The 26,181-nt window shown below is 40.6% G+C and overlaps 2 protein-coding genes across 5 annotated transcripts in view; one reads left to right on the forward strand and one right to left on the reverse strand.

Moving 5' to 3' along the window:
* The window catches only part of FYB2 (FYN binding protein 2), a 65,422-nt gene extending 49,920 nt beyond the window's left edge, over window positions 1-15,502 (forward strand). For 2 of the 4 annotated variants that reach the window (XM_034779215.1, XM_034779216.1), the window contains exons 10-20: window positions 720-846; window positions 943-986; window positions 2,496-2,565; window positions 4,048-4,140; window positions 6,835-6,863; window positions 7,851-7,911; window positions 8,527-8,616; window positions 11,240-11,333; window positions 14,013-14,169; window positions 14,339-14,372; window positions 14,830-15,502. In XM_034779215.1, the coding sequence (XP_034635106.1) occupies window positions 720-846; window positions 943-986; window positions 2,496-2,565; window positions 4,048-4,140; window positions 6,835-6,863; window positions 7,851-7,911; window positions 8,527-8,616; window positions 11,240-11,333; window positions 14,013-14,169; window positions 14,339-14,372; window positions 14,830-14,836 (806 nt within the window). In that variant the 3' untranslated portion in view covers window positions 14,837-15,502. Of the gene's footprint in view, window positions 1-719; window positions 847-942; window positions 987-2,495; window positions 2,566-4,047; window positions 4,141-6,834; window positions 6,864-7,850; window positions 7,912-8,526; window positions 8,617-11,239; window positions 11,334-14,012; window positions 14,170-14,338; window positions 14,377-14,829 lie in introns of those variants that run through there. The other 2 variants (XM_034779217.1, XM_034779218.1) reach the window with 2 other exon arrangements.
* Window positions 15,503-24,032: 8,530 nt separating this feature from the next.
* The window catches only part of PRKAA2 (protein kinase AMP-activated catalytic subunit alpha 2), a 29,159-nt gene continuing 27,010 nt past the window's right edge, over window positions 24,033-26,181 (reverse strand). The window contains exon 9 of the mRNA XM_034779469.1: window positions 24,033-25,582. Coding sequence (XP_034635360.1) covers window positions 25,347-25,582 — 236 coding nt within the window. The 3' untranslated portion in view covers window positions 24,033-25,346. The remainder of the gene's footprint in view (window positions 25,583-26,181) is intronic.

Consider the following 26,181-nt stretch of genomic DNA (forward strand, 5'->3'; position numbering starts at 1 on the left):
AGCACACCAAAACTTCAGCTTCAACGAACTGTGGCTGCAACTTTTGAACCAAAAAAAAATCCATACTTTTGTACAGCCTTACATATACTTGACTAGTAAATTTACCAATAATTTTTGGACTAGTCAAATGCCCAACCTCAGACCTAACATTGTTGGAGGGGTGTCTATTGCGCTGGTGATTATTACTTTTTAACATAATTGAAACAGTTCACACACTTAATTGTCCTAGTTCAAAGTATAATAGACATCCGCGAAAATCACAAATGAGACTTTTATTTTTCTCCTCTACTGTGATTTGCAGGTATATTCCCCAGGCTTAGGTAATCTATCAAGCCTTACTCCCTAAACCATATCAACTCCTCCAAAGATACTACTAATTCAATCCCTTCATTTATTTCAGTAAATGCTTATCAATTTTCTTTTTAATTTTTTTAATCCTATTTTGGTTCTTGCAGTTGAAAATTTTCACAGTTGAGGGCTTCAGATACTGAGCAAACTGGTAAATCTTTAAAATAAGTCTTTAAGACTCTTTGATTGCTCTAAGCTGCTTGGAAAGAAAGCAAAGACCCTTCTTAACTCCTAGATCTAAGGAAGTTTGGCTTCCTCTGCAGCTGATTTATTTATTGTGACACTAACATGAATTATCAAAGATGATCATCCTTGACCTGATAGTAGGTGATCAGAAGAGCTTCTAAGGCAAGATGCTGTTTCATTTTCAGCTCGCTATGTGTGTGTGAGTGCCTTGAAAGCGGATGAAGACATGGTGGCTTTGAGCCAAAGGAGACTGAAGCCAATGCAGACATCAGAGGATGTGTATGATGATGTAGAAGATATAGAGTGTGCCGTGTGAGTATGTGCTAACGACTGGGTTTTGAAATGTCTTCTAAAATCTTCAATATAGTAAACTGATGTATCAAACTGTCTTGACACTTCATTTTCCAGGAATCAAGCCTCTGATGACTTTAGCTCGTTCACTTCAGATAGCTGTAAGTATGGCAGAGTTGGGAAGTTTGAACTCGGGGATCGTTCATTACGTTGAGGCATACCTCCATTTAAAAAGGTGCATCTTGTGCCTGGAGTGGAGCTCACCCTTGCAAAAAGGAGTTGCACATGGCCCTATGCTACACTTGAACCCCACACTATGGTGCAGTCCTCTGCCAAGTTCCCAGTCAGCCCAGGAAAGCGGGCAGGGCACTGGGATCTCTGCCAAGACAATGAGGAAAGAATTCTTCCTTTACCCCTAAGCTGTGCATTGCAGCTGCTACTGCAGGAGTGGACTCTGACTTCAGCGTTCTATAGCAGTGGTGATCCTGGCTTTAACCCTTAAACAGTTCTGTTGTGCTTTGAGAGTGTCTTGGTTTACACCGTCTGCGTGGCCTCTCCAAAACCTGCCCGTATTCCTTTCTTTTCTTCCTCCTTCCCCACCCCCATGTGGAAACCTCCATGCCCATGGATAGGATTTTCCACCAATATATTGCTGAAGCTTCACTCACGTTCACTAGGCCTTATGAATCTGCTGTAGTGAACTTCACCCGTAAGTGCCTGTCTGTACCCCTTTTAAGCAATTATAGTGAAAGTTGCCACATCCATATTAATAGGAGACAAAATCACAAGTGCCATCATTAAACCTACCACTTTTCTGGTGGCGTGATAGATCTTTCTTAGTGGGATTCATAGTGTGATGTGACAGCAATCTCATGTTAGTCAAATATGATCCTAATAATGTCATTCATTGGATAAATTTTGATAGCTTAATAAATCTACCCCTGCAGCTCGTATGCAAGATTTGTTTTTGTCTACAGTTTTAGCTACGTGATTTTAATACATTTTCTAACCACTAGAGCACTAGCAATTTTAAAAAGAAACCACGTTTACAAAGAATAGCCTGTGCATTGTGTTGAATATTCCACTGTTAGCTCAGTACAATGAGTGTTAGATTCCTTTATTGATCAGTGCCACTCCAATGTTGAACATTCAGCATTATGGCAAGCTTACATCTGGGAATAAATGGTCTCTTGTAAATTTCAGTTGCACTTTATGCTACATGCTAAGGGGTCTGATTCCCAGCTTGCATAGACAGACTACAAACCCACCAGAACTCTGCTAAGGTTACCAGATAGCAAGTGTGAAAAATCGGGACGGGGGGTAGGGGGGTAATAGGCACCTGTGTAAGAAAAAGCCCGAAATATTGGGACTGTCCCTATAAAATCGGGACATCTGGTCACCCTATTGTAGACTGGCAGCTAGCTGGTGCTGCAACTAGCTGATGCTGCAGCAGCTCCACGTCTGTGTTTCGTGTGCTACCTCAGATGAGCGCTAGAGTGAATGTGTCCACTTGAGCTGGGCATCCCACCGCCATAGCCATATCTCATAGTCATAGCCTATCTAGTGCTAAGTGGTTCTCCTGTTCTGGAGCTCCGTTTGTTCTGTTTAGCAGATCTTGAAGATTGTTGCCATTGAATGTGATTTGTGAATACATCTGTCTTGTTTTTAAGTTTCAGAAAACAAGTGTGACGAAATATATGAGGATATTCATAACGGGGATTATAATCCAGTCAAACTGGAGTGAGTTGCCGTTTATATGCCTTCAAGCAGCTGAATGCACTTCTATGTCATGTTCCTGTTGACTATTGGATACAAGTACATGTTTTACAGCTGTAGAAGAGATATTGGATTTTTGTTATTTATTGACATTAGCTGACATTTACTAACTGCATTTCCAATGATTAGCTCTGTCAGATCACTCTGTGTGGGGAATGAGGCTTCATACACCCTTCCACGGTGTATCTGACTCAGCCCTTGACCATAGCAAATGGTGAGGCATTGCTCCACAAAACTTCTTAAAAGGTGCACCTGATGCCTGGTTTTTATACAGCAGAATGTGGAGTTATTTATCTTGTGCATATGTATCTGCTCCTTTCCTTATGGACGTGAAGAGTAATCGCATCTGGGTTTAAACCTAACTTGCATCTTGTGTGTGGAGAAAATATGGGAAGTTTGAAGCCTAGGGGATGAGGGAAAAAACAGCAACGCTATTTGAATTAAAGGTGCACCTAGAGGCACCAAACAAGACCGTGGTCGATTGTGCTAAATGCCATACATACACACCCAGTCCCTCCTCCAAAGAACTGTTGTCTAAATAGACACTACATAGTAGGAGAAATGAAGCTTTCGTATCCTCCCATTATAGATGGGGAAATGGAGAAATAGATTGTGACTTGCACAAAGAAGTTTATAGCAGAGCTGGGCATTGAAACTCAACATCCTGAGTCTTAGTTCAGTGCCGTAACCACAAGGCCATCCTTAACGTAGTCTTCCTGCCAGTACAACGTGCAGCCAGTGCTCAAGGAGTTGTGCTCACTGTCTTTAGTACTTACTGTTCTAGTACCCTCTATCTTGGCTCTTTTTAAATACTTCAGTATACGTCCACTATGGGAAATAAGCTTTGCAACACCCCTGTGACACTGGCAAGTACAATTCCCCCTGTCATAGACATAAAGAGAATTTGTCTTGCCTGAGGCCATGCAAGACAGATCTGTGGTGGAGCCTGGAACAGAAAGAGGTGGTCTGACTCCCAGGCTTGGGCCTTAACCACAAAGCTGTCCTTCCATCTGTACTGTCTACCAGGAACGGTACCAAGGGAAGCACTGTTCCTTTTATCAGAGATTTGCAGTTCCACGAAAACACTCAATTTCTGAACATGGTAGGGGAGGAAATTGACACTTTTTTTTTTCTTTCATTAGTGATTCACTGGCTTTGAAAAATCCCATGTGTAAACTAAAACCAATGCAAGAGGGAATTTAGAATCAAGGCCCCAGTCCAGCAAAGCACTTATGCTTAATTCTAAGCATGTGAGTAGTCCCCAGTGAGTTAAGCATGGGCTTAAGTGCTTTGCTGGACTGGAGTCTAAATGCTTCTTAAAGTGCAATCCCTGATTTCTGAATAAAGGATAATCTCTAGCACTGCCAATATGGCAATTTTTGTGGGCATTCAACATTCTTAAATCTAACACTTTTTTCCCCCCCAATGTATTTTCTTCATACCTAGTTCGGATAGAATAGAAAAACTAAAGCAATTTGGAAAGTTTTTCAAGAAAGACATCGTTAAACTGAAGAATGCCAAGATGAAGGAAAACCGCCGGTAAGAAATGTTGTCCAAACAGCTCCTGCTTGGTTCATGTTTGGAAACTATGCACTTTTCCTTTTCATAGTTCTGGACACAACTTGTTTTGGAAAATCTGCCTAAAAAGTCATTTATGATGCCCAGCTGTTCCCTAGGAATTTCCATAATGGATTAAGCCTAGGGTGCATCTGGTCCAGTATCTTGTTTCTCACAATGGACAGCACCAAACACTTCAGAAAAAGGTGCAAAAAACCCTGACTATGTCAATTATGGAATAATCTGCAAGTTTCTTCCTATATCCTAAATCATAGATTGGATAATGTCTTGAAGCATGAGGATGCACATGTCCTTCCAAACTGCTGATTGGCTTGGGATGGTGGTCCAGTAATCAAAGCAAGATGAACGGATGTAGATCAGTGAAGAGGAAAAATTAATTGATTTAATATTTTCCTTTTCCAATTGGTAGGCAAAGACCTTCTTAAATTCAAGTTTATAAAGAGGGAAAAAATCTTTGTTGCAACTGTATTATTTAGCACCCTTAAAGAATCCAAAGACGATACTTTCCATTAGGAGTATGTGACCAGTACATCCATTCTGGTAATCTACGACTTTTAAATTTGTTCTTGAGGCAGCTGTTTTACTCATGAAATATTTGGTTCCTTTTTTTGGAGTAATGAAAGTAGGAATCTGACTTCTTCCCCTTGCACTTCCCCCTTCCCTCCACACCCCCCCCCCCCAATCACTGGTCCTGATTCTGATCCAAATTTACAATGGTATAACAGAAGGGAAGTAACTCTGGATTTATATCAGTGGGAGGTCAGAACAAGGTTCTGTTAGTCTGATTCATCACTCTTAGGAGCATCAATATCAATGGCCTTTTTTCTCACTTTTTGTCTTTATAGGAGGAATTAAACCCTAATCATGGGGGCGGAGGTGGAGGGCGGCAAAGTAGTGATTTTGAAGTCAGTGGAAAGCCTCCTATATTCTTCAGTGGATTTTTATGCCAGACTAATCCATGACCTCAGCCAACTCCTTTATTTTTAAAATGACTTAACTGAATCAAATACAGTTTTTAATGGAAAAAACAAGGGGGGGATATTAACTTTGTCAATGCAGAGTAGATGTTACATAGTTATTTTTTCCCATTGTGTGGAGAGCTAAATAAAGCTCCAACTTCCTCTCTCTGCACCGCTGATGAAACCTTGAAAAATGTTGCCTGTCTACAGCAATATGGTATTAGCAACACAGAAACCTGTATATGCTTATGTCACCTGTAGGCTGGGAAAGGTGGTACCTTAGAGAAGAAGACTTGCTTTTCACATTGAAGCTGGCAATAGTATCTGATAAGAAAGAGGAGACCGTTCAGTCTCTGTTATAACAAGTTAATGACACATGAAGGAATATGGTGTACCTGTTTATAGTGCTCTTTTGAGTCCTGTTGGCTTGATATTCAAGATGCTGGCTTATTGGAGAGGCTGTCTAACAGAATTCCCCTGTGCCAGTTTCTCGCTTCATGAATGCATGATGGTTGGCTGCAGAACATAAGGCCTCTTGACCCCTCTCTGCAAAACGCCTACCGTCAGATGAAGCAGGTGCACTATGATGCCATACTCTTTTGGTTCTGAGAATGTCTGTAGTGGGATTTTTTTTTTTCCTGGCTTTAAAGGAATATAGCTGTGTTTGGGAATGTGTAGTGGGAACTACAATCTGACAGCTGTCTATCATCTGACAACTCTTTCTAAAAGCTATCTGCTTTCCCTAAATTCAAGTGCTGGATATTAAGAGTACTTGTGTACATAAGTGGCTGCATGTTGATTGAACAACTGGCACTATTGTGTGTTGATAATATTTTGCACATGGAGGTGAACTGATTTGTGTGCTTTCATTTTCCAAAAAGGAAAGGTGTGGGTATTTAGTGGGTCTTTACACTAACTACAGGTACAGTATGTGTACTCATGCACCATTTTAGGCTGTCTTGGGTATTTTATTTCTGTAAAAAGCCCTGATGTAAACATGCTTGCCTCATTTCTTTAAGTCCGTTCTCACTCTATTTCCTCTGTTGTTCTCTCACTCTTTAGCATCTCCTTGCTCCATAACTGCTAAATTATGATCATAATAATGAACTACCATATGCTGCTTAAGCGTTCACACTATACCTTCTTGTATCACAGAAAAGAGTTCTGAACACTGCTGTGGATCTCTTATGACGACCACCTTATTAGGCCTTAATTACGACTGCATGTTCGCTTATGGACAGGTGCATGGCATGCTGCCTTCATTGGCCAGTATGGGAGAAATATTTGGCCAGTGTCAGCTCTTTCCTTTCTTCTATGTTCTAGTCTTTGAATAGGCACTTTCAATTGCGGCATCACCATAATAACCATTTTAAACGGTGTGCCTGCCTCTGTAGCTTTGGAGGTCTGAAAAGTGTTCAAGGGTATGTTAGAAAGACACAGAATGTGAAAGGACAGACTGACTCTTCAAGGATTTAATGGATCATTGGGGCGAGGGGGAGTGAGAACATAATTTCTTCTAAGACCTGTAGCATTCCAGAGCCTGAATGTAGCATCTCCCCTTGAGCCATCAGTACAGTTGCCATGCTGTTAAGATGGCTGTTTTAACATGTTTGTATGTAATTAATTTTTTTCTCATGTGTTCTTTCTCTCTCTCTCCCTCCCTCCCCCTCTTCTTTCTCCTCCCTCTACCCCCCAGCATATTGTCCAGTTCAGTACCAAACTTAGGTAAGCCATGTATGTGTATCTGTGTGATTACATTAGAATGTGACTGGAAAGAGGTGGCATGGGTATCTTGCCTTTTTAAAAATAGACTGTGTACTATAACACTCTAAAATTTGATATGTGGCAGTGTTAATTTTAAAGACTTAACATGGGCGTGCACTTTACTTGTGGTTTTGAGGTGGGGTATGGAGGCGAGATTATTCTCATGCAGATGTAAACTGTTTCAGTAGCCGTCTTGCTCAATAAAGCACTACAGGAGTTCTCTGACCACTCTCGGAAATCTTTTGTGAAAGTCATTTCAGGTCTTGAAGGGGAAAGGGCCAGATTTGGATCTGGTACAAGTGGGAATGATTCCAGTGGACTCACCTGGATTGCCTCCACTTCAACCAGGTCTGAGCTGAGCCCTAGAATTTCATCCTCCTATCAGAACTAATGTACCATATTCCTCGGAATAATTTATAGGGCTTGGCTGTGTCCCATCCGTACATTGGGGCTAATTCCTTAGAAAGGTTGGTCCAGTGCTTAGGGCACAAACCTGGGACTTGAGACCTGGGTTCAAACCCCAGGCCTGTGTTATGCAGGAAGTTGGGGTAGGTGATCATAATGGTCCTTTCTAGCATTAAAAATATATAGATTTTTTTTTTCTTTTTAAATGGAATTAAACTAGTTGAGAGCAGAATGGAACTCCAAACTGTTACATCCCAAGAACTGTAAGTTTCCAACCAGAGCAGTGCACTCAGGCACAATGACATTCTCTCAGAGATGCCTGTGGGTGTTTTTCTCCCTAGCCACCGGTGCCCACTCATGGGGAAGTCTCCTTCCTTGTTGGTACCTTGAGAATTCTTCATTGCTACAACATTTAGTTTCTTTGAATTGATAGTGTTTCAGACAGGCGAGGTGCAGTCCCAGTTTTATTAGTCAGTGGTTTCAAATACTGTACTCAGATGAATATTTTCTGACTCACTGTTACGCTGGATGTTTTGATAACAGATGTTGTGTCCCAGGGAAATGTGGCATACGATGACATTGATGTGGATCAAAAAGATGCAAAGTAAGTAACCCACTTTTACAAAAGAGGACTACTTCTGTAATGTTTCTTCAAAGCAGGTTCTTATGCTGCAAGCAACATTCCTCCACAAATCTGTGGCATACTATATTGGCCTTGAGACACACACTTTCACTGTACCTTTTATTAGTTAAGTAAGGTAGGGTCAATATTTATAGGAGTTCGCTAGGAAAAGCTCAGGCGCTCTAGGAAAGGATGTTTCTGAATTGGCAGGTGGTATCCTAAAAGTGTTGTAAGAGAACCCTAGCATAGTGCTGTAAAGTGAAGCCTTGTCTCCTTGTAGCTCATGAAACTATCCATAAGAGTAGGGGATTTAATCCCCAATGTCCCCAGTCCAACTCTTACTTGTCTAGCTGCATTTTGCCTTCTGCAAAAATATCTACCTGTAATCTTAACTAGATAGCACATACTTCATTTCTTGCTCTTCAACTATTGAGTAGTATTGATGTAAACTGGTATAAGCTGCAAGGTTCCTGCATTAAGTGTTTGCGTTTCAGTGGTGTGTGAAATTAGATATTTTTTAAAATAAAAAACGTTGTGCCACCCTTCTGTTTGAAAAGGATTGTTATAAATATCCTCAATTGTTCCTTTTTTCCCCAGAGAGAAGGATGACAAACACAAAAATTGGAAGCTAAAATTTCTGATGCCAAAAGATAAAGATCAAACAAGAAGCAGTGAAGATATAGAAAGGTAACGAAAGATCTTTATTTCTATAATTTTATGTATTCTTCACAATTAAGTACAAGGTGTCAGTCTTCCCAGTCCAACGTTATTTAAAATTTAGACTTTGAGAGCATTTTATTAGACTATGGTAACGCTGAGATAATATCCTTTCACTTTGCAAAATTTCGTTAGAACTGTCTACCAAAGTTTGCAGAAACTAGACTTGGAGGAAACTTATGACCTTGGTGTGTATGTGTGAGTAGGGAATTCTTCAGGGGCCTTCTTTCCCCAAGGTTTTATCCTGAAGTTTTGTAGCCTCTCTTCTCTCTAGTTGAGGTAGGACTATCTGTGCAGTGTAGTGGTACAGCTCCTCAGCCTAAATACAACTTCTTTAAACAAGCATTTCAGACCAAAGTAATAGTCGTTGGTCTGTGCTGGGAGAAAATGCTGGCCAGAAGAACTACCTCTTTTTAGATGTCTTTAGAACAAGGGTAGGCAACCTCTGGCACACGTGTCGAAGGCGGCACACGAGCTGATTTTCAGTGGCACTCACACTGCCTAGCTCCTGGCCACCGGTCCGGGGGGCTCTTCATTTTAATCTATTTTTAAATGAAGCTTCTTAAGTATTTTAAAAACCTTATTTACTTGACGTACAACAACAGTTTAGTTCTATATTATAGACTTAAAGAAAGAGACCTTCTAAAAACGTTAAAATGTATTACTGGCACGCAAAACCTTAAATTAGAGTGAATAAATGAAGACTCGGCACACCACTTCTGAAAGGTTGCTGACCCTTGCTCTAGGATGTGCATACAACGTAGGCAGTGTCCAAACAAGCACGTACCATGTGGCATGTACCATGTGGCAAACTGGGATTACAGTCCTCCAGTGTGCTGCATGGTAACTGTCTGTGTAGATCCTGCTGAAACACATTAAAAGTTCTGTATTGCTCATTGATGTACTGATGCTTTAACCCACCATGTAAGATCAGGTGAGAGCTTTGGGTAAGCTTGAAAGCTTCTCTCTCTACCCAACAGAAGTTGATCAATAAAAGAAATTACCTCATGCACCTTGTCTCTCTAATATCCTGGGACCAACATGGCCACAGTAACACTGCATTCAGTAATGTTGGCTTTTCCTACTGTGAAAACTGAAGTGAAATGCCCCAAACTTTCCAGTTTCACTTCAAATACAAACATGTGTGCGCAGCTATAGATAACAACTAATATTCTGGGACTTTTAAACATGCATTGCGGACCCTTCACAGGTATCACCTAGCATCTTGATTAGCCGTCACTCTTATTCCATTCCCACTGAGACATGTGTAATGGTTAGAGGAAGAAATGCAATGTAACTAACTTGATGAGATTTCCTGTTACATGGACATAGAGATTTTAGGGGCTGAAAGTAGCAATGAAGAATCTTGTTAATATGATTTTAAAATGCTTAGTCTTTAAGAACTACCTAACATTGGCTCTTATTTCCTATTTTTTTAACTGAATGATGGAAAGTAGTTGAAGGTAAGTAACTTACAAGTGTGTCTTATTTTAGTTTTAGAATATTCTGATGATGTCATCCCACTGTATGTCCCTCCTTTCCAAATAATGGGGATCAACACTTCTTGTAACTAGAGAATAATCTCAAACAAGACAGACTTCAGTGGTACAAGATTTCACCCACAATTGGAGTTTTGCCAGTAGTTGCAGTGGGGCTGGGATTTCACCTTGTGTTTAAAAGCTCAAAGGACATTTAACCCTATGCCACTGAAGGATATAAAGAGAGCACTTGCAAAAAACTGAGCCAAAAATTCACTCGTCTGCATTACTAGAAGTATATAATATTAACTGGAGACTTAACGCTGAATTTCAAAGGTAAACTTCATTGACTAAAATGTAATAATAAATGTGTTCTAGAATGGCTATTGAGGTGGAAAGGGCATACTCCTTTTTCCATAGTTTACTATTTATTAATGATCCAGAATTGATCACTGTTCTGGATCTCCGTTTCAAACCATCTTTAACATCTCTCAAATGCGTGTGGAGGGGATGATCCTGAGCTGGTGTAAACTGTCAGAGCTCCACTTAAGTCTCAGATTGGAAAGGCTTATTAATTTTGTAGCCTTTCTGATTTCTAATTGTGCATCATTTGATAGTGTGCTAGAAAAGTGGGGCTTTCAGAGCACTATGCTTCTCCATTGATTAAAAAAGGGGTAACGATGTAGACTCCCACTCCTGCATTGTGCCCCATTGACTTCATTTGGACTCTACCCAGATCTGGGCCTTAAGTGTCCAATAAAATCTTAAATAGGGGAGTGGGGGTAGGGAATGGAAATTGCTGAAGGGAGAAAGCTGCCCCACCTCCATAAAAATTACTAAGTTAAACTATTTAAAATACTCTCTAGTGACTGTATCCCTAAAAAAGCATAGCATTATGCAAAACACAGGTGAAGTGAATCCGTACTTTTTGTGTTTTTAATACACACTATGAGAAGACACTGACACAATCCGCTTGCTTTGTTCTTGCAAGGATTCATTCCGGACTAAATTAGAATTATTCAGTGCTGCGGTATGCATTGTGCCGTGTTTCATGCTGCTTCACGCACTGAAGGATTAAAAAGAAGCTGCTAAGAATGTCTCCTTTCTTGACGCAGTCTTTCCTCTAGAAACTTCTTCAAAGCCAAGAAATATAACATAGACAAGAGAAAGAAGGCAAAAGAAGAGAAGTTATTCAGAGAGAAATTTATGGTATGTGTTCTTTTCCCTCTTCTTTAACGAAAACAATCAGCAGTGTGAGAGGACAAATGTGGTTATGTGTGATACCTAACAGATGAGCTACAGAAAGGGATCAGTCTTTATCCATGGTGTTGGTACACTAGGATGTAGCAGCATCCTATATTCCAGATCTGTGGTTCAGTCCCTTTAAAAGGCCATACAAATCCCCTTGTAACCTAGTATATCCCACAGTCTTTTCCAGCTGGGGCTGGTGGGAAAAGAGCTGCCTCAGAACTGGCTGGGGGCAAGAATAGGGGTGACGCATTGGCCTGCTAAACCCAGGGTTGTGAGTTCAATCCTTGAGGGGGCCACTTAGGAATCTGGGACAAAAACAGTACTTGGTCCTGCTAGCGAAGGCAGGGGGCTGGACTAGATGACCTTTCAAGGTCCCTTCCAGTTCTAGGAGATAGGATATCTCTATAAAAATTTAAGAATCATCAGCTCCTCTTTCCTTCCCCTAAGCCAACTTTTTGGTTCTAGTGACTCAGCAGGTGCAGTCTAACCCAGTTGGTACCCTTTCCTGAGCCACCTCTAGACTGCACCCCCCAGACTGAGAGATACTGATCAAAAGGACCTTACGTTAATGGTTTTTCATAATGCTGTATAGGCTCGGTAGGCTATAAGCAGCACTGCTGAGTTCATGCTATGGTTTATAACAGTAGCATTGCCTGTTCTGTTCTAACAGAGTCTTTGGGAATCTAGTCCTCTGTAACAAATGAATTAGCTTTAATTATTAACATCGTTCAAGAACTGCCTGCTTCAACAGGGAACTCAGTCTAGTCTTCTGGATGGTGAAATTAGGTATATTCACAGCAGAGAGGTCAGTCTGTTTGGGGAGGGAATAGAGAGGCACTCAAGGAGGGGTCCTGCTACTAGGAAGAAAGTGGGAATGGTAAACTAACAGATGCCAGTAGCTTCACAATTAGGAGATCCTGCCCAAAGGGAGATAGAAAGGATCTCTCTCAACCTCTCAACAATACCTCTGTTCTTAGTATGGAGAGGCAGGAGTTGAGCTGCCATCAGCCATCCCAGGGAGGAGCTGCAATGTGGATTAGAGACTTATCATTGCAAGTTGTCATGGCAAGATTATGACTAAGTTTCTTCTGAGAATTCTTGTTCTCTGGCATGTGTGGTTGTGAAGTTTTTGTGTGTTTGGTGTGTTCTTTTGTTTTGTTTTGTTTTTTTAATGGGAGAATATTTGGATCAAACCTATGCACACATGTGATTATGATACCAAGGAATCTGAAGTAAGACCTGTTAGATCAGGGATCTCAAACTCAAATGACCACTAAGGCTACATGAGGACTAGTATATTGGCCTGAGAGCCGCATCACTGGCCCTGCCCCCACTCCACCCCTTCTATGAGGCCCCGCCCCACCTCTTCCCACCCCTTCCTCGTCCCCATTCCAACCCCTTCCGCAAAATCCCTTCCCCTGCCTTGCCTCTTCTCCGCCTCCTCCCCATAGCGTGCGGCTCCCTGCTCCTTCCCCTCCCTCCTGGAAAGCGCTAAGTGCCTCCAAACAGCTGTTTGGTGGCGGGAAGTGCCTGGAGGTAGGCAGACGAGCAGGGATGTGGCGCACTGGGAGGATGGTGGGGGGAGGGGAGCTTGGTGGCCGCAGGAAATAACTTGGGAGGGGGGAAGAGGGGCACGGGGAGCTTGGTGGGCTGCAGCAAATAACTCCACAGGCTGCATGTTTGAGATCCCTGTGTTAGATCATCTTTTTGCCCATCTCCTAGCCTGTACAGGATTGTTCCTTAAAGCCCATTATTTAGTACTTTGTCCAGTCCATTTTTATGTCTCTCATGAGACACTTCAATCTGGAATACTGTGTCCAGTTTTGGGCCCCACACTACAAGAAGGATGTGGAAAAATTGGAAAGAGTCCAGCGGAGGGCAACAAAAATGATTAGGGGTCTGGAGCACATGACTTATGAGGAGAGGCTGAGGGAACTGGGATTGTTTAGTCTCCAGAAGAGAAGAATGAGGGGGGATTTGATAGCAGCCTTCAACTACCTGAAGGGGGGTTCCAAAGAGGATGGAGCTCGGCTGTTCTCAGTGGTGGCAGATGACAGAACAAGGAGCAATGGTCTCAAGTTGCAGTGGGGGAGGTCCAGGTTGGATATCAGGAAAAACTATTTCACTAGGAGGGTGGTGAAACACTGGAATGCGTTACCTAGGGAGGTGGTGGAGTTTCCTTCCTTGGAGGTTTTGAAGGCCCGGCTTGACAAAGGCCTGGCTGGGATGATTTAGCTGGGAATTGGTCCTGCTTTGAGCAGGGGGTTGGACTAGATGACCTCTTGAAGTCCCTTCCAACTCTGATATTCTATGATTCTATGATCACTTCCCCCAGGAGGCTGTACCATAGTTGTAAATTATCTCACTGTCTTGAACACTTACACGGGCATTAAGGAAACTTTATTTTTTTTAAAATGTGGTTTAATTTACTTAAGTTTATCCTCCTTTGTGTACAGTCCTAAAAATGTATCTCCTTCTTTGGGTTTTCACTGTCTTTAAACACTTGTAATAGTTCTCCCCCCAAATCACCTTAATCGTTATTTTACAAAAGTACTTCCATCTTCGATGGTTATATTTCTGAGATCAGAAGATAACTAATATGTAGTGATGTATTTTTATATATATATATATTTTTAGTACAATAAGGAAATCACAATCGTCAACACAGCAGTTGCACACTGTTCTGTCGCAAGCAAAGGGAAACTTGATTTACCAATCACCGCCAGAGAACAACTGGATGTTATTGACATCACAGAAGAGAATCAAGTAATATGTCGCAATTCTGAGGGCAAATGTAAGTTTGCAAGACTTGCTTAATGACACAGGGGATCATGTTTTAATCAACTTTTGTGAGATAAAGATATTTAGAAAGCTGCTTCAAGCTGTTTGTGACTAGCACAGCAAGCAAATATACAAAGTTGCAGATTAATAAATGTGTATGTTGATTTTCTTTTTCTCCTTAGATGGCTATGTGCTATTGGAGCATTTGGATTTCAGGTAAATCTGGATTTGTTTTAGAATTCCTATGGTCAGAAACTCTTGCTGTATTGAAGTACATATAAAACGTCTATTGCTGGTGGGAAAGTTTTGTGTTTTAATTTGTTGATATAAAAATAGCGTTTAACTCAAATATTTCCCTATTTTGTAATACTAAGCAGTAGTAACTTTAAGCAGCAACTTAAAGCTGTACTAATGCTAGTCTGACTGCAGCTAAAAATCTACTGTGCCAGCATACTAGACCAACGTAGATTCATGTAGTGCCACTGAAGTCAGGGAAGCTATGCCAATTTATGCCTGCTGACAATGTGGTCGATTTTTATATACATTCAGCTTAGTATTAATCATTTAAAAGCATCAGATGGAAATAAGCAAATAAATGCAATATTGCAACAGACAATGCATATTTTGGCAAGATGCCTATTACAATAAAACTTTTTTTTCTTTTGTGAGCCAGACATTAATATTGGTCATCTGACAGACAGCCTCTTCCTATGGAATCTTGCGGAGAATCTGCTTTAAGCTTCCCGAACATGGTGCAGGTGTGCCTATATGTGCCAACTGTGGACAGCGGATATGAATGTAAATTAGAAGTATGGTTTTTTTTCCATTTAAAAGGATCTATATATTTAAAAAAGATGAAACCCCCATTGAGTGTGTAATAGTGTACAACGGGTAACTAGTGCAACCTGTTCAGTGAATTATCCCTCTGTTCACTACTTCTAGTGTTGCTTATTTTGTACAAGGTCTACCTATAGGTAGACATTCAATTACCTTACCTGTGTATTTTTCTACTGTATGTAGCTTGGAATTTGTAGGGTAGGATTCTTAATATTTACTAGGAATTCACTGTGCATTATGATTACGTGAAGTTTGTCTTGTTACTGTCACTTTCTCAACAGTGTTGGAAATGTAAACTTCTCAAAGGAACTTTTTGATGCACTTGTATGAAAATTATGGATTCTTATGACTAAGCTATGTTTTTGGATTTGAACCAGATATTGAGTTGTGAAATATTTGGTACTGTTGTTGAGGGGTTAAAAGCCATATTAGCGGTAGAGAAGTTACTTGTATCATTCAGTAACATGAATTTTAAAAGTAGTCTGTAAATAAAACACTAATGCAGAATTTACTTTATTATATTGATTCTTGACTTTAGAAAGCTAAATTGCTAAGCCTACTGGGGGCATATTTCAAAGGCAGAAATGGCAGGTACCTAACTCCCATTGACCTTCAATGGGAGGTAGGTGCCTCTGTCACTTGTGTATTTACAATCTGGCCCAACAGTAGGTGGTCACTGTTAACCATTTTTTAAATCTGTGTCTAAAACAAAGAAGGAATGTATGTACTAGTAATGGCTTGCTTTTGGTCTACCATGTAGTTACTGGCCCTAAAAATAATAGGTGTGGAATCTAGGGTGACCAGATGTCCTGATTTTATAGGGACAGTCCTGACTTTTGGGTCTTTTTCTTATCTAGGCTCCTATTGTCCCCCTCCCCCTGTCCCGATTTTTCACATTTGCTGTCTGGTCACCCTAGTGGAATCTGATACACTTCTGTTCTAAAGGACCACGAGGAAATGCTGCTGAAAAGAATCAGACTACGGCTCTAACTCGGTGTCCTGTATGTATTAAAAGTTTTTTTTCAAGATTCTGTGGCATGAAAAACCTGTATCTGAGACTGGAATCTGCTCCTTCATACACAGTAAGCTGAGTAGTCCTAAAAATCCTGAGTTGGTGGTTTATTCAGAAATAGTTGTTTTCCATAACTAAGTGAACACGCCACAACAAAAATGCTGTTCACTCCACAGTTATTTCAAGCCTGGCATGGAAAGCTTCAAGAAAACAGAGCAAATATTTAGCATTTACTCAGCAGTAGATATACAGGGATTTTTATTATTATTATTTTAACATGTGGTTACAATTAAGTGTACTGGCCTGCATCCATACTTACAAAAAAAGTTAAGCATGCGCAGCTTTGCAAGGTTGCCAGCACAAATATTTAGACTTCTCAAAATCTAGATGGACTACTTGTGATGCTGAAGTGTTCATCTGGGTTCAGAACAGATTGGAATTTGTATTACCGGTATGTCTTTCATCTACAGCCTTTTCAGCGTAACTATATTTAGCTAAGTTGCTAAAGCAAGTTGCCTATCGCTTTCTTATATAAGAATCTTAGATTTGGGTTTTAGCAATGCAAATGCATCTGAGTCTTAAATAGTTTTAAGGTACACTGTTGGCCTGAAATATTTTTTTCAGTTGATTGAAATCAGTAAGAAAAAAGAATTACTTGTATTGTTCATTCTATAACACAAATATATCCGTTTTAAAATGAAGTTAACAACAACAAAAACTTCAAAGCATAGTGTGAAGGTGCAGTTGTAAAATACTTACTGGGGCAGATCCTCAACTTGAGCCCAGGGAGACTTGACAATTTACATCAGCTGCGGATCTGGTGCTGTTTCATAACTCTCTGAATCCAATCCTCTTCAACCTGTACTATAGTGACTTCAATGCATGACACTGAGGATCGCAGGATTGGGCCCTAAATCACTATGAAACTCTAGTGAAACTCTATCCCTTCAAGGCAATTAAAAAGAAAAATAGATTGTGTCCTTTTACAGAACAGCTTCATGTTGGTGTTGGCTGCAATGAACATGTCTATTCATCTTCGTGCAAGAGATTCTGTAACTTGTTAAAACAAAATGGAAACAGTCTCTACAAGGCATCAGTTTGCCGACAGATTCCAATACACTGTTCTGGCAAATATGTGCACTGAACAATAGCACTTGATATGTGTGAGATTGGTTGTGCATGTACTGCATACTGATTTGTACTCCAATGAATTAGGAAAATTTAATACTCATGGTTAGCTGTAATGGCATCAGTGTGTTGCACATAGGAAACTATTTTAGAGATCTCCCCTCTCCCCCCCTTTGTAGTTCTGTTTGAAAATTGATGAAGACTTAAAGTAAAATCTGTATAAACTTAAACTATGTACTCCCCACCCATTTTCTTAAAACATAAATAATCTTGGTAATATGCCAACCATCATTTACTGGTGCTGAGAGACAACCCAAGTTTCTTTGGCTTAGTTGTCAGTTCTGTGGCCATGGAAACGCCATGTTAGTGGAGCTGAGGAACTGAGAGGAAATCAAAATGCATGTTGCAAACTATGTAAAACCACTAGATCACCCATTCCATGCGCTGCAACAGAGCCTGCAACCAGATCACAAGCTTTCCAAACCAGCTTTTATACCATTCCTCTGCAATCAAGGGATGTGCCATTGCAAGATCCCCGGCCCCTTGCTCCTCCCCAGGTTTTTGCCCAGGGAGCCAAGGTTTGATTCTGTGTGTTTGTATTAGTAACCGCTAGATCACACTGATTTCATTCATCCCATTAAGGTGTTTGGCTATTAATATTATGGAATCCAGTGAAATTTTGAGGTCCAAAATATCCAAACATGAGATAATTCAAGAATACTGGGACAGAAAGTGAGATCCTAGCCCCTTGAAGTCCATGGCAAAACTATCATGAAATCTGATCGGTAAGGGGAAGTTCATTTTCTTTTATGTGGAGTGTGAGCCACCTTAATTTTTCTCGTTGTCTCTTGATATTGGCAACTAGGGGGAAACGGACTACTCAGAAGTCCAACAGTACTGAGGTGGTCTATATTATGTTTAAAAGATTTGTTGCCATCATTTTTTTTTTTCATCTGAGTTTATTAAAGTGCAAATGTCAACCATGGAGACAGCATCACATGCAGTGCAGTACACAAAGAGAGAGTTTCCACACCATCAATGGAAGGTAAAAGGCTTTTTTTGTGATTATCTGAGACATAATTATGTGTACAAAGAACAAAACTGAAACTAGGCTCAGTGCCCTTCCACAATAACTATTATCCAAAATATATTTTAATCATAAGAGTTTAAAAAAAAACAAAACAAAACAAAAAAAAAAACAAATCCTTTCCTTCCCGGTCCTTCTGTTAGTGAAATGTGAAAAGCCAAGAAAAACTAAACTCTTTAGAGAATTTGTCTTCTGAACCCCATATTTGATTTTTTTTTTTAAATCTTTATACTCAGAACTCTTAATATTAGCAGCTAAAATATTGTAATGAGCACATCATAAATATCCATTTTCTTTAAAATAAAATATTAACAGGAAAATGCAAGGTACTGGTCTGAGATAACTTAGGGTATCTGGCTTAATATAATGGGCCAAGGACACTATAGCTGTCATGTAACTTTCAGTTTTGCTTTGTACTCTAAAGAAAAAAAAAAGCTGTAAGATGTACAATTATAACATAAGAAACACACAAACAGGCTTCCAGCAACAAGAATAAATATTACCATGTTTGCAGTATCTACTTCACAGCTTTGTGGAATAACCCCCCACCCCACATTTTAAAAGATCAGAAAAACACACAGATGAGCATGAACAGTCTTAGAAATAAGTTGCAAAGATAAGTTAAGGCAGATTCAGAAGGAGCGTCAAGACTTTTCTTGAGAATGGAGTACTTCTTGGTTTTACAGGCAAAAATAATTCAAGCTTACCATTTGGATCTTTGATATGCTGACCAGTTCTCCTGATTATTAACAATGGCAAAGGTGTGTGCTTAGACCATTGCATATAATATCAATATCCTAGTTTGTACTGAGTCAGTGTTCAGTCAGGTTTTTTTTTTTTTTTTTTTAGTGTCAGTTAAAAATCTGACTGATACCAATATCCATGAAGACTTGAAGCATGATTGTGTGTGTGGTAGTGGGTACGTTTTACTCACCAATACATTTATAGTCCATGTTAAATCTGAGTAATTTTATCTTCCAGTGTGTCTTACAAAAAGAAGCTATAAAAATAATTATTCAAACGTGTGATGGGGAAGAACCAAAAGCATACTAAAGGGAAGCGTTAAATAAGCAACAGGAAATATTGAAAATAAGACTTTGGGCAAAACATAAGGGCGAATGCAGTAGCATGATGGAACATTTTAAGTTGCACTTCACTGCATCCTAGTACATTACAAGTCAAATATTAAAGAAATTAGAGCAAGTGTCTTTTATCAATAGGGTGTGGATCTGAGTGACATTTCTTTCTAGAACTAAACCAGTTAAAGACTGAGCCAAAATGAGAACACAACAAATGCACTTAAAGTATTGATAAAGATTCTATGTATTTCTAGTCAGCATGATGCTGAATCAAATGTTATTTGCAGACCAAGTGAAATGAAATTATGACTTTCTGCAATTAACATATGTAGAAGGCACGAATTCATTTTGTATGTATAGTGTATGGATTTTTCTTCTAAATCTGATGTATAAAATACCCCACTGATGCTTGAGTTTTCTGTAAATTGGGCAGGAATTGATAGAATAAGGTCTAAACTAGATATCCTCTTCTGTTTTGATGTAAATGAATTGGTATTACCACAATAAGTGACTGACAAAAAGCTGTTTCAATTCTTCCAGCAATGTCAGTATGTCTGTTCTAAAGTACACCTTTGGAAGGACTAAATTTTAATATGTTGAGTGTGGGGTAAAAACGAACCTGTCTTGTTAAAAATGATCCTGCCTTCAATCTTTAAAAGTTCAATTTCGAGTCTAGAAAATGTCAGTGTTCTGACATCCTGGTAAACCTGTGATTTGCAAAATGTAAATATCCACTGCTTGAAAATTGCACTTTGAGTAGTTCAAGTCTGTATAATTAAAATATATCTACCCTGCTTGCCCAAATGATCATAAATGCATAAGTATAACCAAAAAGTAGACTACAGATGTAGATAATGACAATCTGAAACTATATCTGAGTACAGCAACTTCTGTATCGTTAGACACCAGAAGCATGGTCCTATATGAGTAGCATTAACTAATACAGTTCCTCAAAAGATTCCAAAACATACAACTGAGCTGGGTTAGTCTGTTGAATGGATAATTTAATGATCTGTATTAATAGAGGTGTTAGTCGATCAAGCCTTCTGCAGAGGCAGTGTTGCCTAGTAAATTGACTATAGAAGCTGACAGTTAGGAACACCTGAGTACTAATCTAGTTGCTACTAATGTGTTCTGTTGACTTATAGTAGAAAACACTTAGCCGCTTTTGGGAAGTGTTTTTTCATCTGTAAAACTGGGATACTCTATTACTACCTACTCAACAAGGCATGGTTGTGTGGCTTCATTCATAAGTTGATGTTTGCACAGCATCTTAAAGATGTAAAGTGCTGTGTAAGTGGTAATTCTTACCCTACTGCCTAGTAATTCCACCTGTCCTGACCCTGTAGGAAGAGAGTGTGTCATCTTAAAGGAACTCTGTTTAAAGGAATTAGTCCTGCTGCATAGGAAATCTCAAAGACAAGCAATTTTAAGGCAACGGGACTTTACACTTACAGATGTGATTTACAAGATTACATCTTAATCTTAAACCCTTTGATCCTTCATAGCTAATTCCTTTTACTCACCTCCTGGGCACAGGGTAGGTGACTTAATGGGATGCTACTCTGTTTTCAGCATGGGTTATGGCTAAGTGTCTGTCCATTTCAAACATACTGAAATGGTGGGTAGTAATCAATCTATCGGGGATCAATTTATCGCATCTCGTCTAGATGCGATAAATCGATCCCCCGAACGCGTTCCCCGTCGACTCCAGAACTCCACCAGAGCGAGAGGCGGTAGCGGAGTCGACGGGGGAGCCACGGCCATCAATCCTGCATCATGAGGACCCGAGGTAAATTGATCTAAGATACGTCGACTTCAGCTACGCTATTGACGTAGCTGAAGTTGCATATCTTAGATCAATTTCCCCCTTTCCCCCCCTCCCCGCCAGTGTAGACCAGCTAATGCTCTTATTCTGTCTGAGAAACAACCTTAGCTGTTTGTCCTGTTCTCCTGCCCTCTTTCCTCTCGCTCTCTCTTACTGACACTGTCACTGTGCTACACCACTGTCCTGGGATGAGCGGAAGTATCCTCTCATGGTGCTAAAGTAGGGTGTGGGAAAGCAGAGTTCAGTTCCCTGCTCTCCCACAGACTCTGTGTGTGACCTTGGGTCAGTGGGGATAATTAACACTTCCCTACCTGACCATAAAGGACAAATAGATTGAAGACTGTGGTGCCCAATGCTGGGTAATGGAGGCCATGTTGTCATGACTTAGATACTAATGAGTAGTAAACCATGCTCACCTCTCAGATGCCCTCCATATACAATGTCCAAACTACTGCCAGCCTCCAATAGTCCACCACTGTACTAGTCTACCCCTTCCTGCCTTAAAACTGAAAACCTGCTCTGGTCAAGGCCTGATAGGCATATCCTATGTATCAGAAAGGTCCATTTTCCCAATGCCCAGGATTTTTCCCCAAAGGTGTCATAAAAAATTTGGAGCAGAAAATATGCAAGTCATGTGCAACACTTTCTACTTTCTCCAGGCATGGTCCTGGGTCTGCAGGGTCCTGAGGACGTTATCAGCAATGCATTTTTCAACAGAAGAACAATGTTCTGTTACTTTTTGTATTTAAAATGCTAGATAGGTGATGTGCGGACAAAACTGGAATCCTATTACTAAAGTGACATGAACTTACAGGGGCCAGAAGGAAATCAAATTTGGCCCCACATGTTTAGAGGTGGGGGGCTGGATTCTCCACTGACTTGCATAATCACTTATACACAAGCAAAAGGCTTGTAAAATTTTATACATACCAGGCACAGGTTCAAAGCCATGGAGATTCATCCACCCTACAGTATTTTAATTAATTTTTCAAAAATTGCTTGTTACATAACCTAAGAACATGACACACATTCCTGGTTTCTTTTAAAAGCACAGTCATTCTGCTGTAGGGCTTGTAATTCAAATACTGCAGCACTGGGCTAGTACTGTATACAGGAATCTGACAGTGAAATTGATTTTGAAACTGACTACGCTGCTCTCCTTGCCTAACCTGAAAGACAGGCAGAGGGTAAACAATGGGCACAGATAGTGGAAAAGCCGGAGTTGTAAAGTTACATTTGTATAAGTCTAAGGTGTGATCTGCAACAAAAGTAGGGCAATTTGTTTTTAAAAATTAGCCTTTTTTTTTTTTTTTTTTTTTAAGCTGAAAGTGTCCCACTACCCAGTAGGTAGCAAAATATCCCATGTTTGTCTACATTATCTAAAATGGTTAAGACAAAAGCCCCAACGAATGATGCTTTTCCTTGCTGCTTATAGAAACTTTCAGGATGTATAGTGGAGCTTGATAACAAAATAAATAATTCCTAGCCAAAGAACCTTATAGATTGTTTTTAATAGCTTTACAAGTAGAATGATGATTGTTTTCACTAACGTGGAAGCAGCCACCTTGCCAAAATTCTCCTTTTACTGTTTTTTAAATAAACTGTCAAGACTTTTGGCAATGTTTTCATGCAGCGTCTGTTTCTTGACCCTAGTCTCTGATAGTCAGCTGATGGGAATTAAATACCATAGCAAAATTAGGCAAATGCCAATGGTACCCATTAGATTAAACCTAAAGAATTTAAAAAAACTTGGTAAAAAGTCCATACGTGAGGTGGCGTTTACCCTTGTGTAACAACTCTTTTAACCTTACACGTCCCTCTCTTTATTTTAACAAAAGCTTATCCTGCAGTTAGCCAATAGTAAAGAAATAATAAAACCCTAAGACATCCCCACCTTATCGGTATAGCAGCGAAGGTCACAGTCTATTAAGCGTTAGAAGTACACGAAAGCCCTAAGGCCTGGAACGCCACTTTGAAACTTAACTGCTGACTATCATGAAACAGTAAAAGAGGGAGACCCTCTATACTGTAGGACTGATAAGGTACATTTGGCAGCTGACTTGGGGAAGGGATCAAGTATAAAGAAAAGGATTTGCTATGAGAGAGATCATTTGAAATGTAAACCCTATTGCCTAGTGCCTGTGCATTTCACAAAGGAAAATTGCCACTACCACTTAAGTAAGCCAGCTATTTGTCACTTATGGGCTGAAAGAGGATTGGGATGGGCCTGGACAGCTAATGGGGTGAGGAGCAGATTGGAGCGGTTCTCTTCCCCCTCCCAGTTCCCACTGTCCTTGATAATACCACCCAGACAAAAACAACAAGGAGTCTGGTGGCACCTTAGAGACTAACAGATTTATTTGGGCATAAGCTTTCGTGGGTAAAAACCTCACTTCTTCGGCTGCATAGAGTGCAGCCGAAGAAGTGAGGTTTTTACCCACAAAAGCTTATGCCCAAATAAATCTGTTAGTCTTTAAGGTGCCACCAGACTCCTTGTTGTTTTTGTCTGGGTGGTATTATCAAGGACAGTGGGAACTGGGAGGGGGAAGAGAACCGCTCCAATCTGCTCCTCACCCCATTAGCTGTCCAGGCCCATCCCAATCCTCTTTCAGCCCATAAGTGACAAATAGCTGGCTTACTTAAGTGGTAGTGGCAATTTTCCTTTGTGAAATGCACAGGCACTAGGCAATAGGGTTTACATTTCAAATGATCTCTCTCATAGCAAATCCTTTTCTTTATACTTGATCCCTTCCCCAAGTCAGCTGCCAAATGTACCTTATCAGTCCTACAGTATAGAGGGTCTCCCTCTTTTACTGTTTCATGATAGTCAGCAGTTAAGTTTCAAAGTGGCGTTCCAGGCCTTAGGGCTTTCGTGTACTNAAAGCTTATGCCCAAATAAATCTGTTAGTCTTTAAGGTGCCACCAGACTCCTTGTTGTTTTTGTAGATACAGACTAACATGGCTACCCCCTGATACTTGACCACCCAGACAGTGTCAACTCCCCAACAATCCCTCTTCTCGATTCTTTCTTTCTCTGCTCCCACAAAGTACCGTCAGTATCCTGTTCTCGAATGGCTCCCTCCACCCAATCCCTCTGCCTCTCCCCCACTTGCTTCTGCTCAGGAGGGATGACACCCTGAAGGAGAGATTGGTGACTATTTCTCACCGCTCAGAAGCGTTAAACAGGGCATTGCACAAAACTTGGCCTAGGCTTCAGCATAGGCTTCAGCTACTGAGGCGTTAAGAATTTTTCCCCAGGTCAGAAATCAGTGCTGCTTACGAGGCAGCTATTTGAAATATTTTGTAGGAGGCACGGCTTGTAGTAATTTACAGGAGCTCTAATGTGATCGGAAGCAGGTGGAGTGTACATTGTGCAATGTAATTGGTGGCCAGAGGGTGGGAAAGCCACATAGCCTTAAACATTAAAAAAAGGCCACCAGGCCAGGACTATTCCATAGACCCAAAGCAGCTGAAATGGAGGAGGGAAGGGGAAATCTTCTGGGGAAACAGCTCTCTCTAGTTCAAAGCCTTAATGTGTGAAGGTCTCGGAGAGGTGTGAGCTGTGCCTCGTGTCTGACCCTGCACTTCTGCCATCTTGTATATAAAATGGGGTTGCATGTTCCAAGATCACAGAAACCTCCAGGCAGCCAGCTGCTGGTTTTTATGCAAGAGCTGTTTTCAGAGGCCGGCAGGCATCAGTTTGTAAATATCGCAGTAGTTTTATTACAGCTGGATTTTGTTTAATATATTTACTTGTCTATACCTTTCGTCTGGTTCACCCTAGTGAGGCCCCTTGAATAGCAGAGGGGATGCACTATATATGTCACTAGAGAATACCCATATTGTAGATATTGAGGCTAGCCAAGTTTCCATAAGTAGAGACAGGTAGCACTTAGGGAAGGGTTGTTTACTGATGCAGTTACTGTTTTAAAGCCATGCCCAGTTTTTTTCCCATTCATCTTCACTAGTAAAAGCAGTTTGGTTTATACTATGGTGAAACTAGTGTAATAAATGAGACAAGCCTGTTTCTAGTTCCCTCGGTGCTTTGTAATGGGAACTGGATCCACTGAAGGGAGTATTGGGTCTTAGGGGGGTGTTTTTGCACTACAGTGTACACTATGCCCAGGTTACGACAAAACCAACGGAAAAAGAAACAACCTAGGACCAGATTCTCAGTGCAATCACGTGTGACGAGGGATAGGGGACTCAGCACTGAGCATCAGCGAGCTAATGCCATGATCAGACTGGCACACATTTCAAAAAAATCCATGGTGTGGCTACCCAGGCGTGGAGTAACGGAGGCCACGCTCCCAATCACGGAGCCAGTCAGGGATCCAGTAAGCGACTGGAATTCAGCAGTGGTAGAATCAATACTCAGTCTTGGTCTGTGCAAGCCAGCCGCAGAGCATGAGCGCTGTGGTGTGGAGGAGCCTGACCTCTGCTCCATGACATCATCTTAAATGCACAAACAAACAGCGTTATTTAAAATCTACTCAGCTGCTACCCCGGGGTGAGGCCTGGCCAAGAAAGGAACACTTACATCAACAGTACACACATGCTAGGAATGACATTCTGGCTCCGCTGAAGTCAGTGACAAAACGCCTGTTAACTTCAGTGGGGCCAGGGTTTCACCCTAGAAGTGTGCCAATTAAAATGTGTGTTACATTAGTAGGGGGAAAAGGTAGTCTTAGATTAAAGCTCGCTGCGTGTTCCTGCTTGGGAGATTCTATAAAGTAAAAATACATATGTGCTCTGGTATCTAGCTACTTCAACACACTTCGCTGTGTGAGATCACTTAAGATCAAAACGAGTTTGCAGCAGATGAGGAAAAAGTATGTTGTGCAGTGACAAATGGGTAGGCTCGTTGGAATTGATTTTCCCCTTTCGCAAGTATAAATAACTATTAAACTGTCACAGTAGCGCTAGTGGAGATGAATGGGCCAGAGTTACTCAATTGGACTAGAAACACTAGCAGATACCATAGGAGAGTCTGAAAATGTAAAGTGACAAAACCCTCAAAATTCCCCATTCTATGCGATTCAATTGTCATGCCA

The sequence above is a fragment of the Trachemys scripta genome, chromosome 8 (assembly GCF_013100865.1).
Source record: "Trachemys scripta elegans isolate TJP31775 chromosome 8, CAS_Tse_1.0, whole genome shotgun sequence".
Classification (NCBI taxonomy): domain Eukaryota; kingdom Metazoa; phylum Chordata; order Testudines; family Emydidae; genus Trachemys; species Trachemys scripta.